This window comes from Sapajus apella, unplaced genomic scaffold (assembly GCF_009761245.1).
Source record: "Sapajus apella isolate SASKATOON/1434 unplaced genomic scaffold, GSC_monkey_1.0 scaffold1, whole genome shotgun sequence".
Taxonomy (NCBI): domain Eukaryota; kingdom Metazoa; phylum Chordata; class Mammalia; order Primates; family Cebidae; genus Sapajus; species Sapajus apella.
This window is the reverse complement of record NW_022436941.1, coordinates 37,588,199-37,601,105: the sequence shown is the minus strand read 5'-3', so window position 1 is coordinate 37,601,105 and position 12,907 is coordinate 37,588,199. Positions and strand designations below refer to the sequence as shown.

General features: G+C 34.6%; 1 protein-coding gene across 3 annotated transcripts in view; it reads right to left on the bottom strand.

Moving 5' to 3' along the window:
* The window catches only part of GIN1 (gypsy retrotransposon integrase 1), a 28,835-nt gene that overhangs the window by 15,027 nt on the left and 901 nt on the right, over nucleotides 1-12,907 (bottom strand). The window contains exons 2-4 of one of the 3 annotated variants that reach the window (XM_032275414.1): nucleotides 12,647-12,710; nucleotides 2,215-2,360; nucleotides 357-550 (exon numbers count right to left, since the gene is read on the bottom strand). In XM_032275414.1, the coding sequence (XP_032131305.1) occupies nucleotides 357-550; nucleotides 2,215-2,360; nucleotides 12,647-12,681 (375 nt within the window). In that variant the 5' untranslated portion in view covers nucleotides 12,682-12,710. The remainder of the gene's footprint in view (nucleotides 1-356; nucleotides 551-2,214; nucleotides 2,361-12,646; nucleotides 12,711-12,907) is intronic. The other 2 variants (XM_032275422.1, XM_032275430.1) reach the window with 2 other exon arrangements.

The window sequence follows — 12,907 nt, the reverse complement described above, 5'->3', positions numbered from 1 at the left end:
CACCGCAACCTCCGCCTCCTGGGTTCAGGCAATTCTCCTGCCTCAGCCTCCTGAGTAGCTGGGATTACAGGCACGCGCCACCATGCCCAGCTAATTTTTTGTATTTTTAGTAGAGATGGGGTTTCACCGTGTTGACCAGGATGGTCTCGATCTCTTGACCTCGGCCTCGGCCTCCCAAAGTGCTGGGATTACAGGCTTGAGCCACCACGCCCGGCTAAGTGTTTTTTTTTAAATAAAAATAACCATGCCAAATATATTTAACAAGAGGTGATACCCAGAATAAATCTGGAGAAATAATAAATTTTAAATATCTATCAGAGTCATTATTCATAATATTCTAAATACATAAGCCATACCCACTGTTTGACATCATTGGTCACAGATGTCCAATAATAATTGGATTCTACCAGAGTGAGGGTCCTGGATATCCCATGATGAGCTCCACTGTCATTTTCATGGCATTCTCTTAAGACTTTCTTTTTTTCCTCTTCTGAAACAATTACCAAACGATTTTGTTTTCTGTCTTTTCCAACATAAAACAGCTTTTTTTCTAGAATAAAGGATAACAAAAAGATAGAACTGCAATTTTTAGAGATCTATGTAGTTTTAAGACAATCATAGCCTTCTGTTTAAACCATGAAGATTTTTGTTTTGTTTTATAAAATCTTACCGCATTTAAAATAGAATATTTATTTGTAATGACGCAACCACACAAAGGTTCTTAGCTGTCACACTTACTAGATACTTAGGAAGGGCAGTAACTGCTATAATTTTGTAGATTCCAATATAAGTAGTGCAAGCTTTTTTACCAAAGCACATAATCACTACGGAAATATGAAATTATCTCTCTATGGGAGTACTCAAAGTAAAAAGATTTTGCAGGCACTTTCTAAAAATGGAATAGATTAGCAAATAAATTACGTACAGAGAAACAACGTCCTAGAACATAATTTTCTAAAATAATGTTTAATCATCACTGCATTTTTGCAAGCAAACAGCTCTCTCAGCTTTTTCTGGATTTGAGTAGAAGGCAGGGATGGTGAAGCGGGAAAGTGGAAAAAACCTTAATCCTCAAGACAATTTTCTGTTTCCTAGGAGGATACATGAGAAGAATCTGCAGCTGGGAAGTAACCAGGGTATGGGCAGAATCACCATCTACCTCTCCAATATGAATGGGCTAGATATTCAAACTCCAAAATACCCATTCAGCTACTAATATGAGTAAGCAGATTGAGGAGTGGAACATTCCTTACTTTTTAGAATTAGAATATAAGCAACCTGAGAGCAGGAACCTTATCTATGTTATTTATCAATATATCTCCAAGATTTAGAATGTGACTGGCACATAGAAGACACCCAGTTAACATTTGTTACATAAATTATCAAATATATGAATGAATGAATCCTCACTTTAGTCTAACAGATAATGGGTCTGCCTAATCTTAAGTATAAGGGAGTTATTGGTAGGGATATACACAGGGAGACATGAGCAGGCATTTATTGATTATCCCAGAATTTTATTTATTAACCTGCTTTGGGGTAAGCCTAAGAGGCAAAATTCCCATTTAGAACACAAACATTCATTTAATTATCTGGTGACTACTTGTTGCTTATCTCATCCCAAACTTCTCTTCTCCTTTATAGATGAAAAAGAAGAAAAAATTATCATGACATTGCAAGATAAATATCCCACTGCCTTTCAAATATTTAATCCATTCAGGGAGATTCAAAGGTCTTAAAATAAATGTGATCCTGAGAATATTTAATGGCACTGGTGGGGGTTAAGGGGACATGATCACAGAAATATAGTTAATTCCTTTCAGTTTTTATTTTAGTAAACAACCCAGTTAACTTTGTCAACATTTTCACATCAAGCATCAAAAATGTTCCTCACTGACAGTGACATCAGTGCTGGAAAGTGTGCCATTAGAGAACACAAGAGAGCAAAAGCAGAAGTTGTTAATTTAGAAAAACGTTTTGTTTTGTTTCATGATATCATATTCTGTCTATAATTTAAACCTTCCTTTTCATGCTTACTGGCCTTCAGTTAGCTTGAGTGTAATTTTAATTTTGCTTTGGATTGAGTAGCATCATCAATTCAACTGCTAATTGTTTAGCAACAAAAATTACTACAGAAATTCTCAAACTTCTACAAAGAAGAATGTAGGGAAGCATCTACAACTCAATAATCAAGATTTTGAACATTTATTTTACCTTTGAAGACAAATTTTTTTGCTGCTCTTCTTATGCCACTTCTTTCACTTGGCAGTGTAGTTGGATGATATTCACCAGTTCGTTTGTAATATGCAATCTGTTTAAGATGAAGATCACCATTTTTTCCACTACGGACCATTGTGAACCTAGGTAAAATGTATTTCAACAGATAACTTAAATTTTAAACTAACTGAATTGCCATTTCAGTTCAGACTTCTGTCATATTTCTACTTACATATGAACTGAGAATTCTCAGAATTTATTTGAGGAAGATAATTGCAGTACAGGAAAGGAACAGTGATGTATATGAACGAAAATACTCAAATGCTATTTTTGAGATATCCCATGACAAATTATCTTATCTCTTTCCATTTGATAAGAAATGTTGAAAATTTTCCACATACTGAGAGAAAAGGAAATGAACCAGTATACTTTAAAAAGGTTTGAAATTTCATTGCTATCAAATGAAATGTTACTTTCACAGGATGGTAACACAGGAGGATCCTGTCATGTGACAAATAAATAAGTTATAAGAAATGAAATATAGTTTTATATTACTTGCAAATAGATTCATGGTATTTCTTCTTCTTGCCACCTTAGCCTGAAGGTGGTAACTATTTTTGCTATTGATAGTCACCAGGTGTCATGTTGTTTACTTTGTTACAGTCTATAAAAATGTGCTCCATTAAATTGATTTCAGACATCCCTCCAGAATGTCTTCTGTTTCCTGCTAGGATTATAATACAAATCTTACAACTTTGAAATTATATATAGGAAAAAAATAGATGTTTACTAACCACTGGAGGATCTAGGAATGAGACTAAACACTTACCAGAAAAAGAATGCTGGGACAAAGCAGAACAGACTGTGCCTATTGCCATGGCTTAACCAGCTTATCAGTTCACTTCCCCTATGATACAGCTCTTTGCAAATGTAAAAACCATCTTTCTGATCTATTTATAACCTCCAGAGAGAATAACAGTACATTTCTTACCTTAGGTTAACGCAAAGTATATGTCAATTTAAAAGCAAAGGTTCTGAAATGTTAACACAGTCCCATCATAACCTAAACAACACATTAATTATTGCTATAAAGTATTATAAGATAATTAGTTTTTTCTAAGTTTAATTCACTTGCAATTGATTATTAAATACATAATTTTTCTTTCACTTTCTAATAGCTAGCTGTACCTCAAACCAAAAACATGTAGTCTAACACAGTTTCTAAATCATCTCAAAGATGAATGGCTCAGATTTAAGACTTTTTATACATATAAAGTAAGTAGGACAAGCCAACTGGCATAAGGACATACAAATACATCACTGTAATTGAACAAGGAGTCCAGAATTATATCCACACATACACAATGTCAACACATATACAATGTCAATACATATACAATACATATACACATACAATGAAGGTATCAATATAATGAGGAAAAAGATGGTCATTTCAATAAATAATGCTAGACAACAACATTTTCCCCCCAACCTGTATTGGGGGGAAAAAAATGAACCTAAACCACCTACCTCACATCTTACACAATAATTAATTCCAGATAAATCATATACTTAAATGTGAAAGATAAACAATGATTCTGGAAGAAAACATAGGAAAAGATCTTTCAAATCTTAAGACAGGCAAAGATTTCTTAAATAGGACACATAAAACACTATCCATAAAAAAAAAATTAGCAATAGGGATTTATCAAAATAAAAATGTGTACTCATCAAAGACAACATTAAGAAAGTGAAAACACAGGACACACATTGAGAGAAGATATCTTTAATATGTATATCTAACAAAGGACTCAGAACCAGTACAGTATATGCAAAGAACTTGTAAAAATCAAAAAGAAAAGGACAATAAGCCAATTCAAAAAACGGGGTGGAAATTTTTACATAGCACTTCATAAAAGAGAACATCCAATGGTCAATAAGCAAGTGAAAATGTGCTCAACATCATTATTCCTCAGGGCAATGCAAATAAAACCACAATGACTTGGCTAAAATTAAAAACCACAGACAACATCAAGTGTTGGGGAGGACAAGTAGCAACTGGAACTCTCATACATTGTGGGAGGGTAAAATGTTACAACCACTTTGGAAAACTAAGCTTCTTTTAAAGTTAAATACACATTTACCCTAAAGGCTTGACAATTCTAACTTCATATACCAGTGAAATGAGTCTATGACTATCAAAATATGTGTACAAAAATGTTCATAGATGCTTTACCGTCAAATAGCCACTAAATGGAAACAGTAAAGGCATCAAGAGGCTTTACCATGTGTTTACTCTGTCCCTGTCTTGTAGCCACTTTTATTGTTACCAAGTTTCATATTGCTCTAGGTCAGTGATTTTCAAATTATCTGTGGTGAAACACTAGTGGTACCTTACCACTCTCCAATCTGCCACATAAGACCTCTTGATGCCTTTACTTTCCATGTCATCCTCACTACGCTCTCCTCTGCCAGGATTCTGTGGCAAACTTCTACTTCCAAATCAATTTTCAATTCATGAAGCCTTGTATGGTTTCGAGTTGGAAATATAGAACCTGTTTCTCCACCTATCCATTTGCCTGTCTGTCACTGTAGCTCTGCATTAATTGTCCTCAACTCTTGAAAAAAAAATAACTAAAATCATTTTTTCTTTGTGTCCTCTATTTTCATCTCTATACTACAGTGACACATGTTCTTTCAAGTCTAAGGGACAGAAACCTGTCCCTTCTCAGTTTAGATGAAATCAATATATAGACTGTATACTGTAAAATTAATAATATGCTGTATATAACTTCCTGTTATAGTTTTCCCTTAATAGTTTTTAGAACTATCAATGTCCCAAATCATCTAGACAATCTAAAGGAAAATCTAGAAATATCCCATCCTAGACAGTTGGGAGTATGGTACTGTAGGAAGATGAGGTTTATAAAGGGAAGATAAAAATTGTGTTATTTCCTCCCTTTTAGAAACCAGTGAAGGTTGCAAAAACTCCTGAAGGACTTTAAAAAGAAAAGGAGCGGGGAGCTTTTTCAGACCCATAAAAGCCCACAGTAGGAAAAGACCAAACTCTCACACCATAGAGGAAGTACAGGCCCCAAAATACCAAGGGGTATGGGTAACTAGAACTGGCAGAAAACAAACTAGCCATTGGAAAAAAAAATGTGAGTCTGCATAAACACAGTAGCTTCCATATTTTGCTCTTATATTTAAAAACCTCTTGGTTCCAAGTTCCCACCATCTCTTGTCCTCCTCCCCCTACCCATTTACCTACTGCAGACACAAGAAATTTTTTCTATGTAATATAAGATGAAGTCTTCAATATATTCAGTTATCTGTGCCATGAGGACATTGTTGGCTTTCCTACTTATAATAAATAAACAAAAACTCCTCAGAAAAGGTCTATTTACTGAAATTAATTTCTCTGCTTTGAAATCTTTGACTTTTGAATAATTGAAAATAAACAGAAATAGAGAAATTTGCTCTCCTCAGAGTAAACCTAAAGTACAAAGGGACATGGAGCAAAGGAACCATTACAAAAAATTTTGGAGACTGAGCTTTTTAAGGTTTTGGTTTGTTTTTTTCTCACCAAAGTAGTGGGAGAAGACTAACATATATCTATGCTATGGAGGAGGAGATAAAAATCAGTGGGAGAAGACATAAAAATCATAAATTTCCCACAGATTTTCATATTTCACAAATGCTGTCAAAAGTGTATTATTTTCATTTTTATATGGGTGAGTTGTTTTGGCTCAACAAACAACAGAACTGAGACTTAAAGGGGTGGTTATTTGCCTGACGTAGTCACCTTGATACTTATTTAGACTATCCCTAGCATATTTTTATCTTCCAAATGATTTACTTGACAGAGTGGACACTATGAGACTGCCTCTCAGCATTAACTACTTCTTAGTGGCTAAGGTGTCTAGACTATCTAGCCTACCCTCTACAACCTGGCAGAGCATTATACAGCTTCTTCTCTCACTAGTTTCCTTTGTATACCCATGGCCATATCCTCAACCATTCTCTATACCTTGGTTTACATCATTTTCCCCTAAATGGTATATACTTCCACCTGATTAAGTCTTCCATCTTTCAAAATCAAGTTCTACCACCTCAATAAAGCAAACATTCCATGATCTCTAATCTGAAGTGATCTTGACTCTCTCTAATCTCTTTTTACCTACTGTAGAACATCCCGTGTTTTACCCTTTTTAATATTTTTTTGCCTGTTAATCCATATAACTTTTAATTTGCTCATTCAGTTACTGAGCCCCTAAACCCTTGTATATACTAGAATACAAATTGAAACAAGATAAAATCCCTGTCCTCAAGGAGCTTATGGTATAAATGAGAAGAAAAAAAGAGGAATAAATCAGCATTCATACAGTATAGAGTGGTGTTAGCACAGATATATGCAAAGACCACTATCAAAACAGATGTGTAGAGACCTAGATCCATCTGGAGAAGGAGGAAAAGCATTTTGATTGTGAATGAGGTAGAACTTTGAACTTTATTCAATTGCCACTGCCTTAGTTCACTCACCTTCTATCTGACCTTGCCTCCTCTGTCTCTAATAATAGTCCCTGTCCTCACTGTAGTCATGGAGGTCACACTAAAACACAAATCTTATCAAAATATTCACTTAACTCGAAATATGCCTTTTGCCATTCCTGATTGTCCATCTGGGTGGTTATAACAAATATACCACAAACTGGATGGCTTACAAACAGAAATTCCTTTCTCACAGTTCTGGAGGCTAGGAAGTACAAGATCAAGATGCCAGCAAATTCAGTGTCTACTGAGGGTTCACTTTCTTACAAGCAGCTGTCTTCTCACTGTAACTTCACATGAGGGAAGTGGGACTTTTTAAAATATGGGCACTAATCCCATTAATGAGGGCTCTGACCCATGATCAAGTCACCTCCCCAAAGTTCCACCTCTTTTTTTTTTTTTTTTTTTTTCAGACACAGTGGCACTCTGTCATCCAGGATGGAGTGCAGTGGCACAATCTCAGATCACTACAACCTCTGCCTCCCAGGTTCAAGCAATTCTCATTCCTCAGCCTCCAGAGAGTCTGGGACTACAGGTGCATGCCACCAAGCCCAGCTAATTTTTGTATTTTTAGTAAAGATGGGGTTTCACCATGTTGGCCAGGCTGGTCTTGAACTCCAGACCTCAAGTGATCCACCTATCTTGGCCTCCCAAAGTACTGGGATTACAGGCGTGAGCCACCATGCCCGTCCTCAAAGTCCCACCTCTTAATACCATCACCTTGGTGGTTAGGATTTCAACATAGGAATTTTCGGAGAATGAAACCATTAAGACAATAGCACTAATGATATCTAAACACCTCTGCCAGTATACAAGGCTTTATAAAATAAGATCTTTACCCATCTCTCCATGTTTTTCTCTTGGCATTCTCAATTCGAAAAATAATCACAGTTCTTCAAACATCCCATCCAGTGTGCTCACATCTCTTCATTGATATTTTTGCCTGGAATGAACCTTATTGCCATTTATTCAGCCCCTAGTCATCTTTTGAAACTCTGGCTACGTGTCATTCCTACAGAGTGTCTTCTAACCACCCCAACCTGGAATAACTTGAAATTTTAAGAAAGAGTTGGAGTTACAAGATCAAATTTCGATTACCAAAATGGAATATAGATTGGGGTAGAGAGAGGAATACCTATACCAGTCAGCTAGGGAACTACTGTAAAATTAACGCAAGAAATGATGAAATTCTGAGTCAAAGCAGTGTCAGTATAAATGGATAGATATATCATATAAGAACTGTGACTGACTAGATGTGTGGAGTAAATGCAAAGAAGAATCTGGGATTACTTCTGAAGATCTTGCTTAGGGAGAAAGATGACACTATTAAGCATGTTGCATTCTTCATGGTTAAGCTCAGCGTGTCAAAAGTAGGTGAAGTTAAGGCAATGGAAGAAGGATCAGATGGAAAGTGTACAGAGTAGGAAGTGCAGTAGATGTATCCTTATCCTTCAACATTCACATTAATGAGTTCACTCATCTATGAATCCTTTCTGACACGTCTCCAATCTCAGGGAGATTTGTGCACACTTTCCTTGGCACATACAGTAATATGTATCAACTGTTATCATAAAATCTGAAACACTCTATTGAATATATTAGTTTATATGTCTCTCTCCCAAATATATTGTGAATCTTTAGGGACATGACAATAGCCAGAGAAATAGGAAAAAAAGCCAGAAGAGGTTCTGGTAATAGAAGGCTAGGAAATACAAAGTTCTTAGAAATAGAGAGACTAAGTGATATAAGAACCATTATGTAGCTAGTGGCTTTGGCAACAGTATAGAGTATAGTTAGAGTATAGCAGGGCAGGTGGCAACCAGACTGCAATGACACAAGAAATGGATGGAAAGTCAGAAAGTGGATTTAGAAACTTGAGCTTAGCTATAATGCAAGGAACTACAAGATAGCTGCTTGAGACAGATACAAGGTTCATTCATTGATCTAAAAAATGTTACTGAGTAACTGCTACATTGGAGACAGGATAATAAACAAGATGTAGATTCTCTTGAGCCTCATCATTGAGTTTACACTCTAGTGGGGGTTAAAAGTTTTGACAGCCATGTTCACAGCAGCATCACTCACAACAGCCAAATGATGGAAGCAACTTGTGTCCATCACCGACTGAATGAATAAACAAAATATGGTGTATATATTCAGACACCTTTAAAAGGAAGGAGATTCTGACATGTTACCACATGGATGAATCTTGAGGACATTAAGCTAACCAGGAATGAAATGAACCTGTCACAAAAAGATAAATATTGTATGATTCCACCTATGTAAGGTACTCACAGTAGTCAAATACAGACAGAAAGAAGAATAATGGTTGTATAGAACAGAGGGTGGGGAGGAGAGAATGAAAGAGTTATTGTTTAACTGGTCAAGAGTTTCAGTTATACAAAATGAAAAGGGTTCTGGAGATGGATGGTGGTAGCAGTTGTACAACAATGTGAATGTACTTAATGCCACTGAACTGTACACTTAAAAATGGTTAACATAGTAAATTTCATGTTATGTGTGATTTGCTTAATTAAAACATTTTTTTTAAACAAGATTGTTTTGCTTTCAACAAGGGAATAACCCCCAAAATTTAATGCTAACAGAAGGAATTCTAGAAAGACCAATGAAAACAGAGGAGAAAAAAAATTACATGACTGATAGTATGATGTTTCTGAGATGGCAGCAGGGGATGGCATCCAATGCACAAATAGTTCTGTGATCTCTTCCAATAAAGATATTATAGTGAATATAACAACAGAAGTAAATTATTTATTTCTGAAATACCACTAAACATTCCCATATAGGTTTCTGACTAGAATGTGGAAAGCTGGAGTCGCTCCCTCTCTACCACTGAGAAAAAGCTGGACCAGATGCCAATTCTTCCCAAATTGATCTCTATAGATCCAACGCAATCCCAATCAGAAACCCTCAAGCTGTTTTGAGGAAACTGACAGGCTGATTCTAAAACTGATATTAAAACAACTTTGAAAATGAATATAGTTGAAGAATTTCACATTATATGGTTTCAGGACTTTCTATAATGCTATGGTAATCAAGACTGTGCTATGATGGCAAAATGACAGCCTTAAATCTACGGAACAGAATAGCGCCAGAAACAGACACTCAGTTATGGTAAACTGATTTTCAACAAAGATGCCAAGGTAATTCAATGAAGAAAGGATAACATTTTCAACAAATGCTGTAACAATTAAACATCCTTTGAAAAAAGATGAACCTCAACTCATATCTCATACAATATGTAAAAATTAATTCACGATAGGCCACAGACCTAAATGTACAACTTAAAACTATAAAACTTCTAGAAGACAACAACAACAAAAAAATCTTTGTGAGCTTAGGTTGGGTAATGACTTCCTAGATACCAAAGAAAAAACACCTATCCATAAAGAAAAAAATTAAAACTTTTATTCTTTAAAGAATTGCTAAAAAAAAGAGAAATAACACTGGGATAAAATACACATATATGATAAATAACTTGTATCCAGAATTCTAAAGAACTCTTAAAGCTTAACAAAAATGCAAACAACCCAATTTAAAACATGGAAAAAACAGACACTTCACCAAAGAGATATGGTTAGCAAATAAACACATGAAAAAATGCTCAACATCAATAGACAACGAAAAAAATGTAATTAGAACCACAATAAGATACGACTACACACTAACAACAACAAAAATAAAACAAAACCTGATAATAGTTACTACCAAAGATACAAAGCATAGCTGGTAATAATGGAAAATGGTGTAAACGTGCTGGAAAACAGTTTGGCAATTTCTTATAAGTTAAACATCAATTTACCATATGGTCCAGCAATACCAATATTAGATACTAAACCAAAAGAAAGTATGTACACCTAAAAATCTGTAAGTGAATGCTTCTAGGAGTTTTATTCATAACAACCAAAACCTGAAAACAAATGTTTACCAACTGGTGAATGGATAAACAAATTATAGTAGATCCACAGAGTGGAATATTATTAAGCATTGATAAGAAACAAACTACAAACACCTAGCAAATTGAATAAATCTCAAAATCATGCTAAGTGAAATAATCCAGACACAAAAGGCTATATACTGTATACTTCTGTTTATATGACATCTGGAAAAACCAAAAGTATAAATTAAAAAATTTATAACAGTTTTTAAAAATTTAAAGTTTTAAAAACAATTGCCAATGCAATTGCACTGCATAAGAATGTTTTGGTTAAGGATTTACTGCCTATGAGATAGTGGTCCTATAAGATGATAATGGAGCATATATAGAAACCTCATACAGGGCATTTGATATTAGCACTGTAGATCAAGTGGGAGAAATCAATGATAATAAAGTGGAGGGACATTTGGTTTTCTATATGAAAAATACACACATACACACACACACACAAACACACACACACCCCATCTAGGTTCATGTAGGTAGAGTCTGTATTCGCTCAATGCTTAAACTGCCTAACAAAGCATTTCTCAGAATTTATCTACATTGCTAAGCGACTCATGACTACAGCTGCAAACATTTATATAGCATTTTACTATGATAATCCTCACAAACTTCATGGAGTAGATATTAGTTTTATATCCTTTCTACAGGTAAGAAAATGGAGGTTCAGAGATTGTCCAATTTACTGAAAGTAACAAAGTGAGGACATGTGTTGACATTTGTAACTTGGTGTCTCTTCAAATTTCACACTTTTTCCCCCTGCTATACCAATAACTCAATTACCTGTTATCCTTAGCTTTTGTAATACTTGCTTGTGGTTCAGGCCTCTGTTACACAATACAAAGTGATTTTTCTAAAAATATTTTAGATTATAAATGAGAAATGGAAAGATCTTATTAATTTTTTATGTCTACATTGCTTAAGTGTTCAGAACATAGTGGACCTTCAACTGTCTGTAAATGAATAAAGAATTACTTGAATTTCCCGAAAGGATAATTAAAAATAACACTGAATTTTAAAATAGCAAATATTCCAGAGGTAACTTATTTCAAGTTTGAAAACATTATACTTCACTTTCACATACATAGCGCTATAAGTAAACTGTGTCAAAGAAGGTATAGACTTACGCCTTAACATCCATGTTTGGAAAAGGACGTAATATCTTGTCCTTTTTCACAATTATGAGGATAAAGATAATGAACTTAAAAGTCCTTTGCATATGGTAAAGTATAATTATAATATCTAAGTATTATTATCCATATCAGGCTGTTGAAAGTAACAGAGAACCCTTTCTTTTCTCAAAATCTTCATCTACATGAAAAAATATTTTAAAATCTCTTTCCTTTCATTAATGGGGATTAATGCTTTATAGCAATGCTTCTAAAGCTTTACTGCTAAGAACAAAATCAGAAGACTCGGGAGTTGTATCCTTTGATGATGATATTACACTCTAATGAAGTTAAGGAACTACTGGTTCTGAAGGCAGAGACAGATGACAAAAGGAAATAGAAAATGCATAAGAAAGAAAATTCAGTTCACGAAAAGCACAGCCTTTGAAGTAGCTAAACTTTTACTGCTAATAATTGGTATTCATATATAAAAATAACCTGAAAGGAATTTTTTTTTTTCCAAAGCCCATACATAACACCACTTGGTCCCTAGAAACAATGTATTTGAAAAGTAGTTAATATGAGAAACTGGCTTGAAGCTATCATATTCAGGATAAATATAAGTATCTTCTTATACTCAAAGATTATCAAGTAAAGGTATCATTTACAGGGGGATTAAGTGGTTTCAACTGCATAAAGACTGTCCTGGGACTTCTTTGGATATGCTTATATTTTCAAGAATTTGTTAAAATAGTTACTTATGTCCTTAAACATGTAGGAATAAGAAAAAATGAAAGTGGTTGCTTACAACTTGTAGTTTTGCAAGAGGAATGTCAGGATCATATTTGGTTAAGCTTTGTACACTTTGTCCCCTGCATAACATCAAATAAAATCAAGTAATTGCTTAATTCCTTTGATAATTTTATGTTTGTATTCAATAAAGGCAGTTTGGTATTACGTCAAATAAAATTAGGAGTTAACTGTTTCACCAAGGGTTAAAAAAAAAGGTACCAATTTAAGCCCCTAAAAGGTTATAATACCCCGCTAGTTCCAACTTAAAATCTGCAAT